Source organism: Trifolium pratense, linkage group LG2 (assembly GCF_020283565.1).
Source record: "Trifolium pratense cultivar HEN17-A07 linkage group LG2, ARS_RC_1.1, whole genome shotgun sequence".
Lineage (NCBI taxonomy): Eukaryota > Viridiplantae > Streptophyta > Magnoliopsida > Fabales > Fabaceae > Trifolium > Trifolium pratense.
This window is the reverse complement of record NC_060060.1, coordinates 20748389-20773977: the sequence shown is the minus strand read 5'-3', so window position 1 is coordinate 20773977 and position 25589 is coordinate 20748389. Positions and strand designations below refer to the sequence as shown.

The following is a 25589-nucleotide window of genomic DNA, read 5'->3' as shown; positions in this document are numbered from 1 at the left end:
CCATTTGGCATTTTCACTTGAATAGGGACAATATCATCACGAGTATCAAATAAAGCTATGCTGGAACAAATGTGATCACTTGCTCCCGAGTCAACGATCCAAGCTCCTCCATACACAGATATACTATATTAACATTACCTGAGTGTAAATGCATATTTGTGTTAGCTAAATTTGAGGTAGATGCACCATTAACTTGGGTGGAAGATCTGGGATTCTGATTGCCAACAGTAGATTGAAGTAAATTCACAAGCTTCTCATATTGAGATTTGGTAAATGTGAAAGATTCAGTCCCTTTGGTGCTTCTAACATCATCATTATCCAATTGCTCATCTGCATTAGCATTATTGGCTACAGCATTTCTACCAAAGTTTGGGGAATATCCATGCTTCTTGTAGCATTTTTCCACAATGTGGTTATCTTTACCACAGTAAGTACAGTATCTCTTCTTGGATCCAAATTGACCATTGAAGCCAACTCTTCCTCATCCTTGTGATCTCCTACTATGAGAAACAGATCTAGTACCTTGTTTGAGGCTGTAAATTTCAATTTGTAATTCAGAAATCCGAATGAAATCACTACGAGAAAATCTTTCTTTCAATTCGTTCCAAACATCTATGGCATTATCAAGATACACGATGCTTTGTGGAATTGATTCTTCCAAGGAATTCATTATCCAAGAATGTACCAACATGTTGCAGCGAGACCAAGCCTTGAAACTTGGATCAAACGAGCCCACGCATGATAGTTAGAGTGAGTAAGAACCGGTGTAACAGGGATGGAGGAAGGTCCATCGGAGGAGTGAACGTAAGAGACGTTACCAGGAGTTTGTGATGGATCTTGCGGAGGAGCTACGCGAGCTATAACTGAAAATGGTTAAATCTATCAAAGTGAATGCGCAACAGAGCTTATTTGCTCTGATACCATCATAAAGATGGTAAAACAGAAGGAGAAATAGAGAGAATCATTATGAGAGAAAGCTCAAAATATGAATTCATTGATACAAAATGAGAAAATGTACAAGGAGTTCCTTATATACAATGCTAAGTGAGAGGAGCTTCTAGAAGCTTGTGTAACTAACTCTAACTGCTTCTGTTAGTACAGATGTCAAGTAACTAATAGGGGAAATGATTATATACAGACTGAACACTATAAACTATTGTGGACCTATGCTATTCTTGAGTTACTTGTTCCTCAAATAATCTGTTTTCCTCATAAGTGTCAACTTCACTTCCTTCATGGTCAGATTTGTTTTCAATTCCTGAAAGCTAACACAATCCACAAACTTATTAAGATACTAACATTTGCCAAACATGACAAAAATGTAGAGTTGGACCTCACAAACACATGTACTCTTAAGTTCAAAATATATGCTATTTTTACCTGAAACTAGAGGTAATTCAAAATATCATTCTTACAACAAAAAGAGAAATCATATCATTTTGGGTTGATATTTTCCAACAAATGTAAACTATTTTAAAATTCAAAGACTATTATATGTTTACATAATGACGAAGTTATTTAAAATGCTTTTTCTTTATATAGGTAAATTATTAAGATCATACAATATATTCTTTTTTCTATTTTTATATAAAGCTAAGAAACTCAATTTAGAAGTAATGGCTTTTTTAGCAAAGAAGTAATGTTTTAAATTCTATAATATTATCAGTCAAAAAATGAAGAAATGATATCTTACACTATTATCAGTAAAAAAAAACTGTTATAATATTAATTATTTTATTTTATTTTTCTTTTCACATACATGGCTAGTTCTATTGTAAAATTTATATATAGAAATGAAAAATCACAAAATTATCACTCTCTAACCTCTCTGGCTCTCATCTCTGTCAAACTCTCCTTGTCGAAAAACAATTTCTTTGGGGTCGGAGATGGAGAAAACTATGGCAGTGGCTGGGACAAATGAAGAGTTAAAGGTAAGCAACAATCTTCATATTCATGATGATCTTGCCTTTTCGATTCTATCAAAATTACCTCTCAAATCTTTGAAGCGTTTTGGATGCGTACGTAAATTATGGTCCCTATTATTTGAAAATCCTCATTTCATGAACATGCTCCGCAACCATTTCTTGTCTCATAACCATTCTGATTATGGTGATACATTCCTCATCCTATATGAAGCTGAACTGCTTTTGCCATATAGATATGTTTACCATAGCTCAATCTATTTGCTCCCCGATGAAATATTTGAGAATATGGTCAAGTTAGATTTGCCACCTCCGTTTCAAGAGGATGACACTGGTCTTTGTATTTTAAATTCCGTTAGTATTAATGGTATTCTCTGTATAGGGCAAGATAGGATAAGAGGAAGGGTAAAAAGTTTCCGAGCTGTATTATGGAACCCGGCTACCACAGAATTCATGGCCATTCCTCCCAGCCCCGATGAGTCTGTACCACCTTATCGGGACCCTAGTTTTAGATTTCATGGATTTGGTTATGACCGTGTTAGAGATGACTATAAACTTATTCGGTATATAAACTTTTTCCATGTAACCGACGAAGAGGAAGATGTGCCATACGAAGATAGATCTTATGACCCTTAGTTGGAGATATATAGTCTTAGAAGCAACTCTTGGAGGATACTCGATATCAATATACCTCCTCGTTGTTATGGCATACCGTCAACAGATACTGGAGTGTACACAGATGGAGTTTGTCATTGGTGTGGTAAAAGTTTCTCACTTGATGATGATGACTATTTGGTGTCATTTGACTTCATCAACGAGGTGTTAATTACAACACCTATGCAGTTCGATGTGGATGGAAGCTGTGATGATGTTTTATTCATAGACAGACACTTGGTGGTGTTAAATGAGTCGATTGCTTTAATCTCAAATTTTCCCGGGGCTACTACTTTTCATATTTCAATTTTGGGTGAACTTGGTGTGAAGAAATCATGGATCAAACTCTTTATTGTTGGGCCTATGCCTTCCATCGAGTGGCTCATTGGAGTTGGGAAGGAGGGCGACGTTTGCTTCAAAGAAAACGACGATGAACTGGTATGGGTTGATTTAAGCACCCAAATAATTTACGAGCTTGGCGTTAAAGGAAAGTATTGTCAGATAGGAATTTACAAGGAAAGTCTACTTCCGATTGGAGGAATAAATAATTAGTTGTTTTTCTTGTTTAAACCCAATTTTATGTAAAACTTAATAATCTAATGAGCAACATATATATTTCTTGATTACATTCTGATTGAGATATCTATGCCACTATGTATAATATTAAATTTTTCTCCCCCACTCATCTAGCGATCATGATTCATAAGGAGTCAACTACAAAGTGATTTGCAGCCGCGCTAGCCGCCTCTAGAGAACGAGTCTCAGACAAGCTCCACTAAAGCCATAAACATGGGAATTCCAATCACTATGTTTGAATTGGTGGCAATATTGTTTCTCAGGTCACAAGACCCCTGAGATTATATTTTCTAAGTTGGTGAATGTTTCTATTAGTAGTATTAGCAGGCAATGTAACAAAGTAGCTCATGGCCTTGCTAGTTTATCAATGTACAAGCTTATATATCAATTGAATCTACACCAAGTAATTAACTAACATAAAACTAACTCCATAACTACTAACCAACTTAGATCAGCTAGTTAGTTATTCATATTATCACTAACTTGTGTTACAAGTAACTATAGTTAGTTCTATGCAAGGTTAAAAACACAAAGGATCATAAGTTGATACTTCAACATACCCTCTCAAGCTAAGGCCTAAAGATGTCCAAAAGGCCTAGCTTGACAATGAATCTATGAAAGTTGACAGGATGCAGTACCTTTGTGAAGATGTTTGTTGTCTGATCATTTCCTGAGATGGAGCTTCATCAATCTTGCTTGTAACTTAATAAAAATATTAATATTTGGTATTTTAGAATTTGGATTGAGTCTAACTCAATCATATAAAACCGGCTTGTAACGTGAATATTGCCCGATTTATAAATATATTTTCACAATAGTTGTAGGTGGCATTATAGAAATACAGCATTTGAATTTATGTTACCATGAAGATGAGATGAGTTTGTGGCCACATAACTCGTTCAAATATACTGAACAGCATGGACCCATCATATGTCAGAGACCAAGAACTCTCTAAATAAGAGAAGCATAAGAAACCAATAATGATGTTATGGAATACTGACACAAAACCGATGCGACACTAATACATAGACATCAGTAATAATTTAAGAAAAAGAGAGTGATTGAATGTAGCCACATATTTTGATATCATGTCGATGTCGAGCACCGGACTTGTTTTATGTTCTAATTATGATGTATGTCCAACTCCTATATTTGATTATCATCCATCTAATTCAATATTTGTTGTTACAATTTATAGGCAATTTGTTCCAAAAGCTTTTAAATAAACTCTCAGGATCATTGTTGATACTTGATTCCAAAATTTATGATTCAGCCCAATAGATGCAAACTTAGTAGTGAATGATGTATGTAATGTTGCAAAACAAAATATAAGCATATAAGCAACATGATCAATTCCGTAACAAAATTTCACAACATACTCATAAAATTTACCCTCATGTCCCTTAATCATAGCACATTGAAGATATACAGTGGAGTGCACACCATCGTTAAGTTCCACATTAATTGAAATAGTTAATGTTGAACCCTTTTCAAGGGAGATAATTCATAAACTTAATACCTTCAGATTTTATGTGAAAGTGTGGTGTCAAAGTCACTTGTGTAGTTACTCAATATTTAATATGTCGATCCAACTCAATGAGACTTTTCCCTCGTGGTCCAATAATAAGTGTGAGTTGTTTAATGTGTTGATCCAATCCAGATAAGTTTCCCCCCCACGGCCCAACACATTGTAAGTTGTAACCTTTAAAAGTTGATGTCGCGGAGGTTTTGATCCACTTTCATGGTGATTTTTAGAATAATTTTCATAATAACTACAATTTCTTTACTTAAACAAAGAAGCTGAAAAAGTTATAGTTTGTATCCAATGCTTACCTCTTCTAGCAATGCAGCACTCAAACTTCAAACACCAAATGAGAAACATCAAAAACATATAGTTAAATTCAAAGAACGAATGTAGTGATTATACACTTTGTCATGTTAAATAGTGCTCCGGGACAATGATTAAAGAAAAAAAAATTAAGTAAAAAATATTCTTTTTTTAAAATTTTAAGATATTGAATATACTATTTTCAAGATTATATTATCATTTTTATTTCCTTAACCATTGTCATGGAGCATTGTTTGAAATTTTCCTTAAAAATTATACTGCTTGAAGAAACCTCTAATAACTAGTCATTTAATTGATTCAATTTCAATGTACACAAAATAAAATTGGTCTAAATTGCAATACTAGTACTATCTAAAAGCATATATAAAAACAAGTTAATAAAAGTGGTTTAATCAAAATATCAAACAATTTATAAGCAATTTTTTATATCAAACAGTTTGTAAACATAACACAAGACTGTAGACTCGTGTTGACCAAAAATTCTTCTGACTTGTATTTTTTACGGTGAATTATGGCTGTTCAATATAAGATTTCAGATTATGTTCACATAACATAACACAAGACTGTAGACATCTTTTGTCTCACATTTTTGTGGCAAATCGAGACAAGGTATGCACAACTTATGTTGTTTAATAGCACTTCATACTTATTGTTTATGTATTCATGTTCTAATTTGTTAATTGCTCTAAAAAATGAATTATACATACTGAATATATATATGTGTGTTATCTGCTGAAGACATTTCATTGGGTGCTTCTTTTTTTTTTTTCTTTCTATTTTTCTCTTTAGAATAAAATTTAGAATAATGCTGAAGATATCTCTTCCTCTCAGTGTCATAATGTTTTTATCTCGGTAGATTAATATTCATTAACTGCTAAGCAATTTGGTAATATTTTATTGACAAGTTTATTGCATCACATGAAAGCTAAATATCTTGATTTGAATGCTCAATTACGACCAATGTGGCCAAGGTCGAGTTTCTACGTAGGATTGTTAGGATGGTGATGGGTTGTAAGAACGGGGTTAATTAAAATTATAACTTCACATATATTTATATACACACAAATACAAAAAATATAATACATAAACAAAAGTTAATTAATATTTCATAATTATCATTCCAAATATTCATAACACAAAGTAATAAGTTCATAAAATATATATGCAAAATAGTGAGAAAACAGTCACAAACAGGGTCACACTTCAAGTAAAAAGAATTTGAGATCTTCACTATTTTATTAAAAAGACATGGTTACACTTGAATACCAGACTTAATCTATTCAAAATCAAACCAGAGAGTTGCACCAACTTTTGTTGGATTTCCAATACACGAATTTGTGGTGCATTCCATTATTTCCGCTGCTCTTAAGCCCCCGGAAACCGTCCAGATATTACCTTCATGCTCATACATGGCTTTGATCAAGCCGTTCATGAGTATGTTTAAGCGCGTATCTTTATTGGAATTTGAATGTCTTTCCATAAATATTTTATTCCAATTTATTTTTAATTTCTTTTATTTGTGGGTCGTAAGAACCGGGTTGTAAGACCCTACTGAAGGGAAATTTGTAAGCCCTATTTAAAATATTTTCTTCACCTCGTACCAAAACCTCCCTTTATGTGGTAAAGTCAAATTCATTTCCAGGTTTAGTTGTAATTCCAAACTGTGCCACATTTTCTTCAACATTTGAAAAATGTCTCGTTTGAATGCAAAAACCAATTTTATTCTCATCGGCTCATCCTACATTCCGTTGCATTCCCCTACGTTTAGTGTAACATAAAAATTAATAACAACGAATTATAATATGAAATTGAGATCTTTACTATTTTATTAAAAAGACATAGTTACACTTGAATATCAACATTAATCCATCCAACATCAAACCAGGGAGCTGCACCAACTGTTGTTGGATTTCCAATACACAGATTTGTGGTTCATTCCATCATTTCCCCTGCTCTTAAGCCCCGGAAATCGTCAAAGTATTAACTTCATGCTCATACGTGGCTTTGATCAAGTCGTCCATGGCTTAGTTATAGTTTGTATTTTACGTTCAAAAATGAAATTGTTTAAATTATGTATTAGATAAAAAATGAAACGGTCGGTAATAACCGTAAACACAGATTTACGAGCATTAAGACTTGTAACAACTACTTGGATGTATTTTCCTTCAGAAAAGCTAGTAAAAAATAATTATAGATATAGTTTCGTCAACATAACATCTAATGTCAAAAAAAATTGTCTATATAAATAGTTGAATATTTTGCCCTTGGTAAGAACGGAGTTGTAAGACCCTACTGAAGGGCTATGATTAATGATGAATTTGAGCTATAATTAATTTCGAATTATTGTTTGTCATAAGAACGGGTCGTAACCCCTACTGAAGGGCAAAATTGTAACTTCACATATATTTATATACAAACAAACACAAAAAATATAATCCATGAACCCAAGCTAATTAATATTTCATAATTATCATTCCAAATGTTCATAATATATATATATATATATATATATATATATATATATATATATATATATATATATATATATATATATATATATATATATATATATATATATATATATATGCAAAATAGTGAGAAAACAGTCACAAACATGTCACACTTCAATTTCCCATTGCAATTTGAATCGTTTCTCCTTCAAGCTATATATGTTTTTTAATTTGTAAGCCCTGTTTAAACTTAATTCCTCCACCTCGTACCAACACTTCTCTTTGGGTGGTAAAAAGCTAAATTTATAATTGTGCCACATTTTCTTCAACGTTTGAAAAGTGTCCCATTTGAATGCAAAAACCAATTTCATTCTCATCGGCCCATCCTACATTCCCAGCATTCCCCTACGTTTACTGTAACATAAAAATTAACAATAACGGATTATAATATGAATTTGAGATCTTTACTATTTTATTAAAAAGATATACTTAATCTTGAATAACAACATTAATCTATCCAAAATCAAACCAGAGAGCTGCACCAACTGTTATTAGATTTCCAATACACGAATTTGTGGTGCATTCCATCATTTCCGCTCCTCTTAAGCCCCCGAAAACCGTCCAGGTATTAACTTCATGCTCATACATGGCTTTGATCAAGTCATCCATGAGTACGTAGGTTTAAGCGCGTATCTTTATTGGAATTGGAATGTCTTTTCATAAATATTTCATTCCAATTTATTTTTATTTTCTTTTATTTGTGGGTCGTAAGAACCGGGTTGTAAGACCCTAATGAAGTGAAATTTGTAAGCCTATTTAAAATATTTTCTTCACCTCGTACCAAAACCTCCCTTGGTGTGGTAAAGTCAAATTCATTTTCAGGTTTAGTTGTAATTCCAAATTGTGACACATTTACTTCAATTTTTGAAAAATGTCTCGTTTGAATGCAAAAACCAATTTCATTCTCATCGGCCCATCCTACATTCCCTTGTATTCCCCTACGTTTACTATAACATAAAAATTAATAACAACGAATTATAATATGAAATTGAGATCTTTACTATTTTATTAAAAGACATAGTTACACTTGAATATCAGCATTAATCCATCCAACATCAAACCAGGGAGCTGCACTAACTGTTGTTGGATTTCCAATACACAAATTTGTGATGCATTCCATCATTTCCCCTGCTCTTAAGCCCTCGGAAATTGTCAAGGTATTATATTCATGCTCATACATGGCTTTGATCAAGCCGTCCATGGCTTAGATATAGTTTGTATTTTACGTTCAAAAATGAAATTGTTTAAATTATGTCTTAGATAAAAAATGAAACGGTCGGTAATAACCGTAAACACAGATTTATGAGCTTTGAGAGTTGTAACAACTACTTGGATGTCTTTTTCTTCAGAAAAACTAGCAAAAAATAGTAGAATATTTTGCCCTTTGTAAGAACGGAGTTGTAAGACCCAACTGAAGGGCTTTGATTAATGATGAATCTGAGCTATGATTAATTTCGAACTATTGGTTGTCATAAGAACGAGGTCATAAGACCCTACTAAAGGGCAAAACTATAACTTCACATATATTTATATGCACACAAACACAAAAAATATAATCCATGAACCCAAGCTAATTAATATTTCATAATTATCATTTGAAATGTTCATAATATATATATATATGCAAAATAGTGAGAAAACAGTCACAAACATGTCACACTTCAATTTCCCATTGCAATTTGAATCGTTTCTCCTTCAAGCTATATATGTTTTTTAATTTGTAAGCCCTGTTTAAACTTTTTTCCTCCACCTCGTACCAACACCTCTCTTTGGGTGGTAAAAAGCTAAATTTATAATTGTGCCACATATTCTTCAACGTTTGAAAAGTGTCCCATTTGAATGCAAAAACCAATTTCATTCTCATCGGCCCATCCTACATTCCCTGCATTCCCCTACGTTTACTGTAACATAAAAATTAACAATAACGGATTATAATATGAATTTGAGATCTTTACTATTTTATTAAAAAGATATACTTAATCTTGAATAACAACATTAATCTATCCAAAATCAAACCAGAGAGCTGCACCAACTGTTATTAGATTTCCAATACACGAATTTGTGGTGCATTCCATCATTTCCGCTCCTCTTAAGCCCCCGAAAACTGTCCAGGTATTAACTTCATGCTCATACATGGCTTTGATCAAGTCATCCATGAGTATGTTTAAGCGCGTATCTTTATTGGAATTGGAATGTCTTTTCATAAATATTTCATTCCAATTTATTTTTATTTTCTTTTATTTGTGGGTCGTAAGAACCGGGTTGTAAGACCCTAATGAAGTGAAATTTGTAAGCCTATTTAAAATATTTTCTTCACCTCGTACCAAAACCTCCCTTGGTGTGGTAAAGTCAAATTCATTTTCAGGTTTAGTTGTAATTCCAAACTGTGACACATTTTCTTCAATTTTTGAAAAATGTCTCGTTTGAATGCAAAAACCAATTTCATTCTCATCGGCCCATCCTACATTCCCTTGTATTCCCCTACGTTTACTATAACATAAAAATTAATAACAACGAATTATAATATGAAATTGAGATCTTTACTATTTTATTAAAAGACATAGTTACACTTGAATATCAGCATTAATCCATCCAACATCAAACCAGGGAGCTGCACTAACTGTTGTTGGATTTCCAATACACAAATTTGTGATGCATTCCATCATTTCCCCTACTCTTAAGCCCTCGGAAATTGTCAAGGTATTATATTCATGCTCATACATGGCTTTGATCAAGCCGTCCATGGCTTAGATATAGTTTGTATTTTACGTTCAAAAATGAAATTGTTTAAATTATGTCTTAGATAAAAAATGAAACGATTGGTAATAACCGTAAACACAGATTTATGAGCTTTGAGAGTTGTAACAACTACTTGGATGTCTTTTTCTTCAGAAAAACTAGCAAAAAATAGTAGAATATTTTGCCCTTTGTAAGAACGGAGTTGTAAGACCCAACTGAAGGGCTTTGATTAATGATGAATCTGAGCTATGATTAATTTCGAACTATTGGTTGTCATAAGAACGAGGTCATAAGACCCTACTAAAGGGCAAAATTGTAACTTCACATATATTTATATACAAACAAACACAAAAAATATAATCCATGAACCCAAGCTAATTAATATTTCATAATTATCATTCCAAATGTTCATAACACCAAAATATATATATATATATATATTTGCAAAATAGTGAGAAAAAAGTCACAAACAGGTCACACTTCAATTGCCCATTGCAATTTGTATCGTTTGTCCTTCAAGCTATATATGTTTTTTAATTTGTAAGCCCTATTTAAACTTTTTTCCCCCCATCTCGTACCAACACCTCTCTTTGGGTGGTAAAGCCAAACTGTGCCACATTTTTTTCAACGTTTGAAAAGTGTCTCATTTGAATGCAAAAACCAATTTCATTCTCATCGGCCCATCCTACTTTCCCTGCATTCCCCTACGTTTAAGGTAACATAAAAATTAACAACAACTGATTATAATATGAATTTGAGATCTTTACTATTTTATTAAAAATATATACTTAATCTTGAATATCAACATTAATCTATCCAAAATCAAACCAGAGAGCTGCACCAACTGTTGTTAGATTTCCAATACACTGATTTGTGGTGCATTCCATCATTTCCGCTGCTCTTAAGCCCCCAGAAACCGTCAATGTATTACCTCCATGCTCATACATAGCTTTGATCAAGCAGTCCATTGGTATGTTTAAGCGCATATCTTTATTGGAATTGGAATGTCTTTTCATAAATATTGCATTCCAATTTATTTTTATTTCCTTTTATTTGTGGGTCGTAAGAATCGGGTCGTAAGACACTACTGAAGGGAAATTTGTAAGCTCCGTCTAAAATATTTCCTTCACCTCGTACCTAAACCTCCCTTTGTGTGGTAAAGCCAAATTCATTTCCAGGTTTTGTTGTAATTCCAAATTGTGCCACATTTTCTTCAACGTTTGAAAAGTGTCTCATTTAAATGCAAAAACCAATTTTATTCTCATCGGCCCATCTTACATTCCCCTGGATTCCTCTACATTTACGGTAACATAAAAATTAATAACAACGGATTATAATATGGAATTGAGATCTTTACTATTTTATTAAAAAGACATGGTTACATTTTAATATCAACATAATCCATCCAAAATCAAACTAGAGACTTGCACCAACTGTTGTTGGATTTCCAATACACAGATTTGTGGTTCATTCCATCATTTCCCCTGCTCTTAAGCCCCGGAAATCGTCAAGGTATTAACTTCATGCTCATACGTGGCTTTGATCAAGTCGTCCATGGCTTAGATATAGTTTGTATTTTACGTTCAAAAATGAAATTGTTTAAATTATGTATTAGATAAAAAATGAAACGGTCGGTAATAACCGTAAACACAGATTTACGAGCATTGAGACTTGTAACAACTACTTGGATGTATTTTCCTTCAGAAAAACTAGTAAAAAATAATTATAGATATAGTTTCGTCAACATAATATCTAATGTCAACAAAATTTGTCTATATAAATAGTAGAATATTTTGCCCTTCGTAAGAACGGAGTCGTAAGACCCTACTGAAGGGCTATGATTAATGATGAATTTGAGCTACGATTAATTTCAGACTATTGGTTGTCGTAAGAGCGGGGTCGTAAGACCCTATTGAAGGACAAAATTGTAACTTCACATGTATTTATATACACACAAATACAAAAAATATAATGCATGAATCCAAGTTAATTAATATTTCATAATTATCATTCCACGTTCATAACACAAAGTAAGTTCATTAAATATATATGCAAAATAGTGAGAAACCAGTTACAAACAGGGTCACACTTTAATTTTTCATTGCAATTTGTATTGTTTCTCTTCCAAGATATATATGTTTTTAATTTGTAAGCCCTGTTTAAAAATTTTCCTCCACCTCGTACCAACACCTCCCTTTGGATGGTAAAGCCAAATTCATTTCCAGATTTAGTAGTAATTCCAAACTGTGCCATAAGTGTCCCATTTGAATGCAAAAACCAATTTCATTCTCATTGGCGCATCCTACATTCCCCTGCATTCCCCTACGTTTAGTATAACATAAAAATTAACAACAATGGATTATAATATGAATTTGAGATCTTTACTATTTTATTAAAAAGATATACTTAATCTTGAATAGCAACATTAATCCATCCAAAATCAAACCACAGAGCTGCACCAACTGTTGTTTGATTTCCAATACACAGATTTGTGGTGCATTCCATCATTTTCGTTGCTCTTAAGCTCCCGGAAACTACACTTTATGTATTTGAACAAAGAAGCTGAAAATGTTATAGTTTGTATCCAATGCTTACCTCTTCTAGCAATGAAGCACTCTATCTTCAAACGCCAAATGAGAAACATCAAAAACATGTAGTGAAATTCAAAGAACGAATATAGTGATTAAGGATTATACACTTTGTCATGTTAAACGGTGCTCCAAACAATGATTAAAAAAACAAATTTAAAATTTTAAGTAGACCTAAAACAAAATGTTACTAAGTTGTTCAAACCCTAATATGTAAGTGGGATATTTTGATCAATTAGTAGGGCGCATGAGAAAAGAAATGGGGCATAAAGAAAAACGTGCAACTTAAGTTAGTTCAACATATTACATATGCTTATATCCCATGACTTTGACCAGTTGAATTGACCATAAGACTAATCCTAGATTCAATCGATTAAACAAATCAGATAGCTTCTCTTAGGCTCCCCGTGTTTCTTTTTCTCCCATTGGATTTCCAATTTTGCCCTTGAAAAAATTCGGAACGCAGAAAGTGAAGTTTTTCTAGTTCAAATTCAAGAAAAATTCGGGAAACAGAAACTGAAGTTTTATTTTCAAGGCAAAAACAAATCGATAAACAGAAATCGAAGTTTTTATTGAAGGGCAAAAAAGAAAATTCAAGAAGGGAAAAAAGAAACACGAGGCCTAAAGAAAAGCTACCAACAAATCATATCCTTTTGATTCTCAAGCACCTGATGTGGGTAGCTCCACGAACATTTGATCCCAATATTTCCATTTCTTATGGGGTGAGTTGCTTTAACTTGACCAACCCCGGTTCTCAAACTTACAGTCAATTGTGTTCTAAATGAAAAAGCTTTATGTTGAAACTTGAAACTGTGTTAGCATAAAACCTTTCTTTTTATAAAAAATTAATCATAAGCATTATTTTGAGTTATAAAGTCACTACTTCAATGGGTTGGAGTCTTGAACTATGGGTTGATAGCCCCAAATATAGGATGAAAATTACTTTTGCCGTTCTATCGGTTACTCGCGTGTCCTGCGTCTTTCTTATTTTACCCTTCCGCTGTTTAAGTAGCGGACGTTATAAAAATAATTTTTTTTTTAAATGGTGTCCTCTACTTAAGTAGTGGACACTATAAAGGTAGGTTGTTTTTGGAGGGTGTCCGCTACTTAAGTAGCAGACAAGGGTATTTTGGTAATTTTGTAAGGCGCGTGAGGAAAACAGTAAAGTGACAAAAGTAATTCTCATTTAGGATAAGTAGATATATTGATCGTCTCGTGGGTAATAAAGCTATCCTAAGATAGTTTGCCAAAACTAAATATTAAGGTAGAATCTCGAGCAAAACTCAACAAGTTTTAACCTCACGGGGTAAAATAATTAGAAAAACACAAAAAATAGTATTCATCTGGTAAATACCCCTCGATCACTCATAAAAATATTTGGGCAGACACACATAGAAAAAACCACTAAAACAGAAAAGAATTAAATGTAAATTTGGGATTGTGCCTATGTATGTAGCACTTGCCCAAATTTTGGGGCTTTAAATTAAGATAGACGTTGTTTGACTTTTGCAACTCTACTACAAATTGTTCCAAATCTCAAAGACATCTTATTAATAAGATTGAGTATGTGTTATTTATATAATGATGTGATATTAGACGGAGGATAATGTGTAAAATTAATTTACATGTCATTGACAAGATTGAGTGTGTGTTGTTTATTAATAAGATTGAGTGGGGTGAATAGAATTACAACAATGATATAAACAAGACAAAATTATATCCGAGGTAATTTATCTTATTTATTTGTAATAGATTGGTCCTTTAATTTTATTTTATTTTGTCACATACAAATCCTTTCTCTTTATAAATGGTCACAAATTAGTCCTTTTTTACATTTTTTATTGAAAATTTGATGAAGTGACAAGCCATATAGGATAATCTGATTTTTATTTTATAATTTTTTTATTGAAAATGTTAAAAACCAAAAAATCATGAACATTCATCATGTTCATCATCTCCTTCATCATATTCTTAATTACCCAACAACAAAATACATCCAAATACACCTCATAATTCCATAAACTTTTGTTTACTTCAATCTTTTTCCAAACTCTAAAATTCAAATCCCCAATTCTCACAAACCCTAAATAAATTTACCAAATAAAAAATATGAGATGATACTGTCACTGCTTTTTCATTGTTCTTCTTCTCCTCAAATTCCAAACCATTTGAATTTGAATTTGGAAGCTCTTCTTTGTTCTGGCGATCCTGATTTGTGGCAGAATCAGCAATTCGATTTATAGCTGAAGAATGAAAGTGAAGAGAGAAAAATGGCGGAAACAAAAGACGAAAATGAAGAAGGTGAAAGAGAAAGTAACGGTAACAGAGATTATTAGACTATAATCTATAATCTGTGGGTTTATATAGTACTTGAGAATTTTTTTTTTTTTTTTTTAATATTAGTAACAGAGATGATAAATATGAGTATTCATCCTCATTTTTTTTTTTTTTATTATGGAATTTTGAGGTGTATTTGGATGTATTTTGTTGTTAGATAATTAAGAAGATGATGAACATGATGAATGTTCATGATTTTTTGGTTTTGAACATTTTCTTTTTTTTTTTGAAAAGACCAAATAAAAGCCAGATAAAAGTCAGATCATCCTATGTGGCTTGCCACTTCATCATATTTCAATAAAAAATGAAAAAAAAAGACCAATTTGTGACAATTTATAAAGATAAAGGACTTGTATGTAACAAAAAAAAGATAAAGGACTAATCTGTTTACAAATAAATAAGATAAAGGACCTCAAGTGTAATTTTGTCTATAAACAACTATACATGATTGGTTTATTGTCAAAAAAAAAAAAAACTATACATGATTGGTTATTTAGTTGTCAACACAAATGAAACCTTTTGTAATGTATTTTTCCCTTTTGCACTTTATATATGCTTCATCGACAGACAGAACGTGAAGACCGAGGGAAGCATGTATCTCACCCTAAAAAAAAATAGCAATAGTAGAAATTATAAAGCTAATGGGAAAGAAGATGAAATATAAGTAAACGAGCAACAAGTAGAGCTTGTTAATGTGGAACTTGTAGACATAACTTACATGTACTATTCGTCAGCAAGGAGAAAGACTCCCCTCCCCATTCACATCGCTTGGGGTCGATCATCAACTACAATAGACATATTTCATTTTAGCATAAATAAAATATTTTGGAAGAGAAGTTATTGGAGACAACATTATAGATATACAACTATATGTACAAATAGAGCAAGTGTGCCATCTTTAATGGAGTATATCACGAGGAATATCAAAGATAGTTTGTACTTAACTTTTCAAAGAGATGGTATATTAAGCAGCCACTGTATTTCTATTACCTTCCAATTATGGTTGGCTATTTTAGTTGTCAAATCTTAATTCAACAAGCAATGATCAAGAAGATATAAAAATAATTACTTAGGATATAAAACGGTTTGCCTTGAACTGATTCAACAGCACAACATGTTTGCGTTTGAGTTGACAGGAGAAAAAACAAATTAGGTGAGTGTTACGATTTCTTACATTATATAGGGAAAATATATATAATATATATATATATATATATATATATATAGAGAGAGAGAGAGAGAGAGAGAGAGAGAGAGAGAGAGAAACTCTACACTCCATCTATAGGATGTAAATGTCATCTAAATTCTTCAAGGCTATTTCAGAAAATTGACAAAGCACAATATTAACTAGGGTTGTTCAAAAAGATTCCAAACTGAACCGAACCAAACGAAACCGCCTTTAAATAAACCGAACCATTATTTATGAACCAAACCTGTCTATCTCAAACAGTTCAATAACTGAACCAAGCTGCAATTTACTGAACCCAAACTGACAGAACCGAACCATACCACACTTCGTTCACGAGCCCTAAATCTCATGATTCTCTAATGACCTAAACCCCAAATCAAAATCTCGAACCCCAAATTACTGTGAACCACCGCTCATCTTCATTGAAGGTGCAACTGCTGAAGGTTTAGCAGTGTTCTCTATTTTCCTCTTCAGTTCCAAGATTTCTCCAAATACTTTTTTCTATAGTTTAATGTTGTTGGGTATATTTTTAGCTACCGTTCTTTTTCCTCTATTCCTTCCTCGCTTGCTTTCTGTTATCAATTCGTTTTTACTTTCTACTTTTTTTATAGAATGTGAAAAGATAAGTTGGCAGTCATTTATGTGGAGGAAGTCTAATATAGGCCCAAATACAAATGAATAGTCTTTAGACAAACACACGTAGATAAAATAAAAATAAAAATAAAAGTAAAAGAATTTAATTAGTAGTGTTGTGAAAATAAATAAATAAATAATATGAATATTTATGTGTGTGTGCCAAAACACTATTCATTTGTATTTGTGTCCATATATAAGACTTCATGTGTTGCTTTCTTGACCCCATATAATTTTGATTTTTCAGTTTTGTTCCTAGGTAGTAGGTATACAGATCTAATCTAACAATGGTAGCGCTATCTGTTACTTACTTTGTTTCGGTGAATACAATAAGCTAAGAAATGAACCAACTTCCATTTCAAAATGATATTTAATTCCAACTGTCCAACTTTTTCTTCTTAGTTCTAGTCTTGTTGCTGTTTCCCATATTTTCTCAACATATGATATTTTCACTTCACCTCCCCATATAAATACATACGAGTTTTGAACCTATTTTTTTCATTCATTCATTTCTGTTATACAGTATACACTCTCACTCTCCTTCACACAACACAACAAAGATAATTAATTACAACATAGCAACAACAAGAAGCACAAAAAAGATACATAGCATCAAACATATTGCATATTGAAGGCTGAACCAAACAAAAACAGCGACATTAAGAGAACAACAACATAGACGACAACATCATCGTCAGTTTAGTTATTTTGTTCAAGATTGATAACCAACGCCAGTTAGAAACATGGCACAGTATAAGGCTCGTAACACAAGTACAACAAAGCATTAAAATAACGCATACAATGGACCTTTACGTTTTTTTTTTTGAATCATGGACCTTTACGTTATAAACAGCAAAAAGGTACATGTTTGTATTGCCATTTTCTATCATTTCTGGAGTCGAAAAACAAGTAATTGAAACATGTTCCTTTTGCAATTTTTCTTCGTTAAAGGGATCCAAATCTACACCTCAACACCACAGAGAAGATCAATTAAAAACGGGGTGTGCACATACCAGTAGATGTACTGCTTGCAACAACAGCTCTAGATGTGCCTTCTAGATGGTGCTCTACTTCCTGAAGTTGGTAGATCCAATGGACAAAACAAAATTCAAAGGGTTACACAGTACACCAGTTTGTTGAATGAAATGAAGCGAAGGTTAATTTGTATAATTGGTAGATCCAATGGATAAACAAGATGCAAGAATTGTACTAAAGTTCGTGTCTTAGATAAGGATGTTATTGGTTTTAACTATAGTTAAAAGTTAAAAACCAACTCTAACATGTTATGGTAGAAGCGTTGCAGTTGAGGAATTTGTCGATACTGAGTATGGCATTCCCTTCTCTCCCTGACCAAGCAATTATAGAGATCTTTTTGGCAGAGAGGTAGTAAATTAATTATTATTTGCATTAACAGTAGTAATGTTAGCAACAATAATCATATTCCATATTTAAATGTCAATCCTCGTCTTATCTTGCAATATTCATGCTGGATAGATTATGCCATTAAAATGGTGCTTAGCATTTAGGTTCCTAAGTAGTTCTAAGCATACAAATATGTGCATGTGACAACCTTCTTGTTTAAGCTACAATGGAAACAACGAGTGCATCACTGCTCTCAACATTGATCTTGTAGCCAACAACTACACCCTTCCACCTGCAAAACCAGTCGCGTAAACAACATCCACCCAATCTGTCACCAAGGGGAACCGTATTTTTTTGAAGTCTATTGATGCATCTGCTATATCAAGGGGGGGGGGGGGGGGGGGGGGGACAGGATCTTCAAGATAATGGATGAGGTGGTTGAAAATGAAAAGGTTGGAGAAGATAATGTTGTCCAAGTTGTGACAGACAATGTGATAAACTACAAAGCTGCCAGTGAAAAAGCAAGGGGTTGTCTTGGATGCCTCGTAGTGTTGACTTAATGGTTGAAGACTTTGAGAAGATACCCATTTATCAAGAGACAAATCTAAAAGGTAGAAGAATTACCCAATATTTGTTCTACGACTTTTCTCATTTCTCTCCTGCAACACTTCACAAAAGAAAAAGATTTGGTGAGATTGAGCTTAACTCGCTTTTCAACATCGTACTTAACTTTAAGGTGCTTTCATGAGAACGAGTGGTCTTTGATTAGCATGGTCACAAGTGACTAATGGTCAATGGAAGATCGGCAGGTTTGCAAGGTCAAGGGATGGAAAATTGGATGACGAAGTGATTTTGGACAAGGATTTTTGGAAGGGTGTTGTAATTTGTTTGAAGGGTGTATGTCCGCTAATCAAAGTGCTTTGAGTTTGAATGGTTGATCAGATGAGAAACCAGTCATGTGGTTCATTTATTATGCCATGGATAGAGCTAAGCAGAATATAGAAAAAGAGTTCAATGGTGTTAAAAAGAAGTTCCTAACTACCCATGTTTATACAATGAATCACTAATTCAATTTATTTTATCCTCCTAACCAGCTCCATAGGCCTTTGCAGGATGCAGACTATTTCATTAACCCTAGATTGCATTATGCTCCTAATTTGGAAGTTAAAAAAGGTCTAAAGATATGATAGAATCTGAAACTGACCTGTCTACAGCCCGTGTCGGTTTCTAAAATGACTTTAAGACCCTGTAGGTGAAAACGGTATCATTTAGCATACAGTATGTATTCAATTTCAAACTACAAATTAGGTAGGCTACTGTAGCATATATAGATAAATATGATCTTAAACTCCATATATATAGCCAAACTTGTTACCGTTAGAAGAAAAAAATAGATAACAAAGTAAGAGATAGAACAACACCTTGAGATACGGAGTTCTTGAATATTTAGATAAACTAAGGCACCTCTCTATAGGTTTTGGTTGCTCCAGCTGAATATTTATTAATTAACATCAGATCATTATCTTAACAAAAACAAGAAATAAGAAAATGGCAAATGGTGTTTGACATTGTAAATTAAAAGTCAACTCTAAATAATAAGACTTGTTTTGGTTTCGGTTTTGGTTTCCTGTGTTTAGCTTTAATTATAAGGGTCTTGCTAGAGTGCCCCTGATAAATACTTAGGGTCATGCTAACCGGTGCCCCGGGGCACTGGTTAAGGAAACAAAAAAAAAAAGAAATTTTTAAATTGAAAATAACATTTTTCCCGGGGCACTAGCATTTTCATTCATACCAGCTTATTTTCACTTAGTTTTAACTTTTAAAACAGTGTTGTTTCCACAGTTTAATTACATCTTAAAAGAAACACTGTTACCTGAACAGCAATGGAATATACTGCTAAGTCGCACATCCCCTAGGACCAAAACAAAGAAAATTACACTTAGTTAGGGGAAAAATCCTAACACCAATATTGGGAACCCTAATAATAATTATGAATAATAAAATACCTTGAGCATGGGTAAGACCTTGAACAAGTCGCCGCTTATTATCCATCTGAGGCCAATGCAACCTGAAGAAAAGAATGTAGAAGATGAGCATAACATAAAGTGTGTGCGCGTGTGTGTGTGTGTGTGAGAGAGAGAGAGAGAGAGAGAGTGAGTGAGAGAGAGGTACAGGCTATAACTATGCCCATTTTCTGAATTATTGGCTGGACGAGAGCAGCGAGGCGATCTATTTCTTCTTCGGTGAGAGGAACAGGGGGAACGATAGAGGAAGATATGTCGGGGTTGGGGTTAGGGTCGTCATCGGCGTCGGTGGCGGCGGCATTGGGTATCCTACATCTGAATCTGTGTGCGATGCTATCGGCGGCGATATGAACGATAACGCGAGATATATCGGCGTCGGCGCGAGCGATAAAGCTAGATATCTCGTTCTTGGCCATTCTGTATGCTTTTCTAGAAATAGAATAGAATACAGTACTCCAATCCGTTATTTCACTGATAACGACCCTTGGGGTCAAAGGAAAGAAAGTAGATCCTCCAAATTTATGCGGTAGATTAAATTAGGAGTTTAATTGATATGCACCGATGTAAAATAGTTTTACACGATCGTCTAATAAACAACTATCATTTTATCATGTCATATCAAGAAAGTGGAGTGATGTGTTGTGGCGAAAAACATGGTTGGTATTGATTGACGACTGTGTATTTAAATTAAATCCTTAAATTAGTAAGTGTTAACAAAATTTAAAATGAACAAAAATAAAATATGTTGATACTATTAAAAAGATAAATAAGTATTAAAACATATGTATCCACAGTTTAGTTCGATTTATATCGGTTTTAAAAAAGTAACTCGAAATTCGATTTGATCCAACAATTTTCACTAAAGAAATCCAAACACATTAAAAAATATTTTGTTTTTTGCAGTTTTCAATTTTTTTTAATCGGTTTTTTATTTTTATTTGGATTGGTTTGCATATATGACAAAATAAAAAGAAGGGGCGAATTGTGTTGGTACTTGGCCGTGGCACACCGTAGCGTAACCGGGTTTCTCCTAATTCCTTGGCTTTGCGGCCACAGATACAGTGACATTTTGACGCAATTTCACCACTCACGATGCCTCCGGGAGTGAGACTTTCATTTTCATCTCAGCACGTCAACCGACGTAATGGTGCCGAGATTCGCGTTGTGATCGCCGGAGACAGTCAAACCGGTAAAAGCTGCCTCTTTTTTAGGGCGCCTACATTTCCCCATTGTGATGGTCTGTGGGTCAGACTCATCGACACTTCCCGGTAACAAATTCCTTCTTTCTTATCCTCATTCATTCATTCATTCATTCCATTCCAACCACTTTTTCACATGCTTTACAATTTGAAATTCAGCACCACCAGAGTTTAATTTTACACTATCCTGTACCTGACTGATTTCAGTGCTGATTTGTATTTTATTTTCCTAACTGTACTTGTGTGTTGTTGCAGTATTGAGGACAGTGATAGAGTTGATAAACAACTAAAGCTGGCTGACTCAGTTATCCTCACTTATGCATGTGATCGACCTCAAACACTTCAAAATCTAACCACTTTCTGGCTCCCTCGTCTTCGCCGATTACATGTTTGAATCTTTTCCTTTTCTTGTTTCTGCATCGAATGTCCTTATGTGTGACATTGATAAATAAATACTATGAACAGGTCAAAGTTCCAGTTATAGTGGTTGGTTGTAAGCTTGATCTGCGAGATAAAAGTCAGCAGCTCAGCCTAGAACGGGTGGTATCACCACTAATGCAACAGTTCCGCCAGATTGAAGCATGCTTGGAATGTTCAGCATTTAGGCGTAACGAGGTATCTTTTATTCATACTATTTCAATCAAATTCTTTCTTTATATCTGGATTCTGTTTCATACAATTGTAATTAAGTTTCCTTGTTCAAGGTAGTTGAAGTTTTCTTCTTTGCACAAAAGGCTGCTCTCTATCCCATGTCTCCTTTATTTGATCGGGAGTCACACACTCTAACGCCTCGATGTAGGCGGGCTTTGAAGCGGATTTTTATCCTTTGTGACCATGACAGAGACGGTGCCCTTAGCGATGCTGAACTGAATGATTTTCAGGTTTTCATTTTTCACTCTCATATTAAATGTCAAAATTGTGGCTTGTTTATAATCCGAGTATAATAGTTTGACACCTTGTAGCTTGAATATAAGCTTGTTCCCATCATTTTATGCTAGGTTATGATATGGTAGGTTAAATTGTGTATAAGATTTCTGAAAAATCTAACTAAACTATCTACAGGTTAAATGTTTCAATGCTCCTTTGCAACCACATGAAATTATGGATGTAAAGAAGGTTGTGCAAGAACATTTGTCTGAAGGTGTGAATGAACAAGGCATCATGCCTCATTTACATAAATATTGATATACCTGTTTCAAGCAGAAGTTTGAATTGGTTATACCAATTGTCTTTAATTTGCTGTTTTTTTTTTTTTTGGCATTCAATTATCTTTTATTTGTTAACCGTGGCTGCTTTAATAAGCTTTATTAATTAGACAACTTTCACTCTTATTACAACACCTTCACTTTCATGTGTATTTTAATATAGGTTTGTGTTATGTCTGATCTATGTTCAATTAATTCGTTAGTTGCAGATTGTGGCTAGAAACTTGATATTGTTGGAGTTCATTTTATGACTCCGTTTGCATTTGATCTGATTATATTTGGAAGTTTTGTTTACTTAGTGAGAAAAAAAATTGTGTTTTCATATTATTACACTCAAATATAGAAGATAAGGATAAGTCACTATCTTAGTTCTTGTCCACATAAACAGAATCAGTCTGCTAGTTAGATTAGGCACTAATCAGCTACATACTAGTGCTTAACACTTAGTTTACATATCTTCCCCTCTATAAATAGAGAATGTAATTACTCCAATTGTAACAATTTCAATTCATTTCTCTTCTTTCCTCATATGGTATCAGTGATTTCTCTCATGGAGTTAGTTACACTCCATGGAGTTTGTTACGATCCTTGAGTTTGTTACGATTCCGTTGCACATTTTCTCTCATTTTCCATCATCTTCTTGTGATTCTTTCACTTTTTCCACCATTTTCTTGTGATTTCCATCACTTTTTTTTGCTCATTCTTCATCTTTTCTCTTGTTTTTCTGCATCTGCAACTATGCCTCCTCGCGTCGCTCCTCCAGAAAACACTGATTCAGTTTTCTTCGTTCATCCTAGCGATGGTCCTAACTCTGTGACGGTTACGCCTAGCTTGAACGGTTCGAATTATCTCGCATGGAATAGATCTATGTGTCGTGCTTTAGGCGCTAAGAATAAGCTTGCTTTCGTTGATGGATCGATGCCAATTCCTGATTTTGACGATCTCAATCGTCAGGCTTGGGAACGCTGCAATCACCTTATCCACTCTTGGATTATCAATTCGGTTTCAGATCCAATCGCTCAGACTTTGGTTTTTCATGAGAATTGCATCGATGTTTGGCTTGATCTTCAAGAGCGTTTTCCCAAAGTCGATCGTATTCGTATCGCTAATCTTCGCACTTCCATCAACAATTTGAAGCAAGGTTCTAAGTCTGTCCTTGATTACTTCATTGAGATGAAGATGCTTTGGGAAGAGCTCAATTCGCACCGTCCGGTTCCTTCTTGCACTTGTGCGCACCAGTGTCGTTGTGCAGCTATGCGTGATGCAAGGAATTTTCGCCTTGAAGATCAGGTGATTCAATTCCTTACTGGTTTGAATAATGAATTTGCAGTAGCTAAAACTCAGATCTTACTAATGGATCCTCTTCCTTCTATTAACAAAGTGTATTCCTTAATTGTTCAAGAAGATAGTAATAATCAGTCTTTGATTTCTGTTGATGATGACTCAAATGTGCTTGTCAATGCTTCTGATGTACGCAAGCCTCAATATCGCGGTAAAGGTAGTGCCAATGGCAAGAATTCTAACCGTGTTTGCACCTATTGTGGTAGAAATGGTCACACAGTTGAGTTTTGTTATGCTAAGCATGGTCATCCCAATGTGAATAAGGGGAATGCTTCAACCAAGGCTTACAATGATAATGCTACTGCGCCTCGCTTTGCTAATAGTGTCACTGAGGTGAGAAACTCAAGCTCCAGTACTGGTCTGTCTCAGGAAAAGTATGATCAACTGATTTCTTTGCTTCAACAAGCAAATTTAGTTCCATCAGCACCATCATCCAATCCTGCCTCCACATCCAATTCTGTGAGTGCTTCTAGTGTTGTTCATGATGGTCATTCACCACATGATGCTTCTTCTGCAGGTAATCCTTTTGTTTGCAATTTACTTTCTAAGCCTACTTTTTGGATTTTGGACTCAGGTGCTAATGAACATATCTGTTCATCAACACATTGGTTCAAGTCTTTACACCAAATTAATCCCATACATGTTTCTTTACCTAATGGTTCATCTATTTTGGTTAAATTTGCTGGTACTATTGAATTTTCACCCCACATGATTTTAGCCAATGTTCTATATTCTCATGAATTTGCACTGAATCTTATCTCTATCTCCAAATTATGTCAATCTCAAAAATGTGATGTTCATTTTTTGCATGATAATGTGTACTTCAGGACAATGTCTCCCAAAAGATGATTGGTTTGGGTGAGCTTGTCAATGGCCTCTACAGATTAGTGTTGCCAGATTCCATCTCTGCTACTCCATCTCAAGTCCATACATTTACTAGTTTTTCCATTGATTGTAATTCAGTTCCTTCTGTAATTCCCATGCCAGCTTTGTGGCATTTTCGATTTGGTCACTTGTCAAATTCTAGATTGTCTAGGCTTACTCAATTGTATCCCAGTTTATCCATTAATCATAATAAAGATACTTGTGACATTTGTCATTTTGCCAAGCAAAAGAAATTGCCTTTTAATATTAGTTCTTCTGTTGCTAATGCAAAATTTGAATTACTTCACTTTGACATTTGGGGGCCTTTAGCCACTAATTCCATTCATGGCCATAAATACTTTTTAACTATTGTTGATGACTTTAGTAGATTTGTTTGGATTATTCTCCTAAAATCTAAGTCTGATGTCTCTTCACATGGCAAAAATTTTATCACCATGATTGAAACACAATTTCACATTACACCTAAATATGTTAGAAGTGACAATGGTCCTGAATTTTTACTCAATGATTTTTATAGTGCCAAAGGTATCTTACATCAAAGGTCTTGTGTTGAAACTCCCCAACAAAATGGGAGAG

At 33.8% G+C, this 25589-nt stretch overlaps 4 protein-coding genes across 5 annotated transcripts; 3 read left to right on the top strand and 1 right to left on the bottom strand.

Moving 5' to 3' along the window:
* The first annotated feature begins 1886 nt into the window (after nucleotides 1-1886).
* On the top strand, nucleotides 1887-2558 carry LOC123904362 (putative F-box protein At3g16210). Its single transcript, XM_045954037.1, has one exon. The coding sequence runs from the start codon at nucleotides 1887-1889 to the stop codon at nucleotides 2556-2558; it is 672 nt and encodes a 223-aa protein (XP_045809993.1).
* A 67-nt stretch (nucleotides 2559-2625) lies between these two features.
* LOC123904360 lies at nucleotides 2626-3128 on the top strand. Its single transcript, XM_045954036.1, has 2 exons — nucleotides 2626-2682; nucleotides 2766-3128. Exons 1-2 carry the CDS (start codon nucleotides 2626-2628, stop codon nucleotides 3126-3128), a joined length of 420 nt encoding a protein of 139 aa, XP_045809992.1.
* A 12373-nt stretch (nucleotides 3129-15501) lies between these two features.
* Nucleotides 15502-20876, bottom strand: LOC123906741. 2 transcript variants are annotated; one of them, XM_045956717.1, is made up of 8 exons: nucleotides 20532-20872; nucleotides 20366-20427; nucleotides 20233-20271; nucleotides 19781-19849; nucleotides 19564-19605; nucleotides 18011-18071; nucleotides 15894-15960; nucleotides 15502-15779 (listed from the first exon to the last, which is right to left on the bottom strand). In XM_045956717.1, exons 1-7 carry the CDS (start codon nucleotides 20797-20799, stop codon nucleotides 15935-15937), a joined length of 567 nt encoding a protein of 188 aa, XP_045812673.1. In that variant the 5' UTR covers nucleotides 20800-20872; the 3' UTR covers nucleotides 15502-15779; nucleotides 15894-15934. The 2 variants fall into 2 exon arrangements, with proteins under 2 accessions (XP_045812673.1, XP_045812674.1); XM_045956718.1 differs by lacking the exon at nucleotides 18011-18071 and having other exon boundaries at nucleotides 20532-20876.
* Nucleotides 20877-21347: 471 nt separating this feature from the next.
* On the top strand, nucleotides 21348-22767 carry LOC123904359 (mitochondrial Rho GTPase 1-like). Its single transcript, XM_045954035.1, has 5 exons — nucleotides 21348-21651; nucleotides 21838-21970; nucleotides 22048-22197; nucleotides 22287-22463; nucleotides 22645-22767. Exons 1-5 carry the CDS (start codon nucleotides 21476-21478, stop codon nucleotides 22765-22767), a joined length of 759 nt encoding a protein of 252 aa, XP_045809991.1. The 5' UTR covers nucleotides 21348-21475.
* Nucleotides 22768-25589: the final 2822 nt, after the last annotated feature.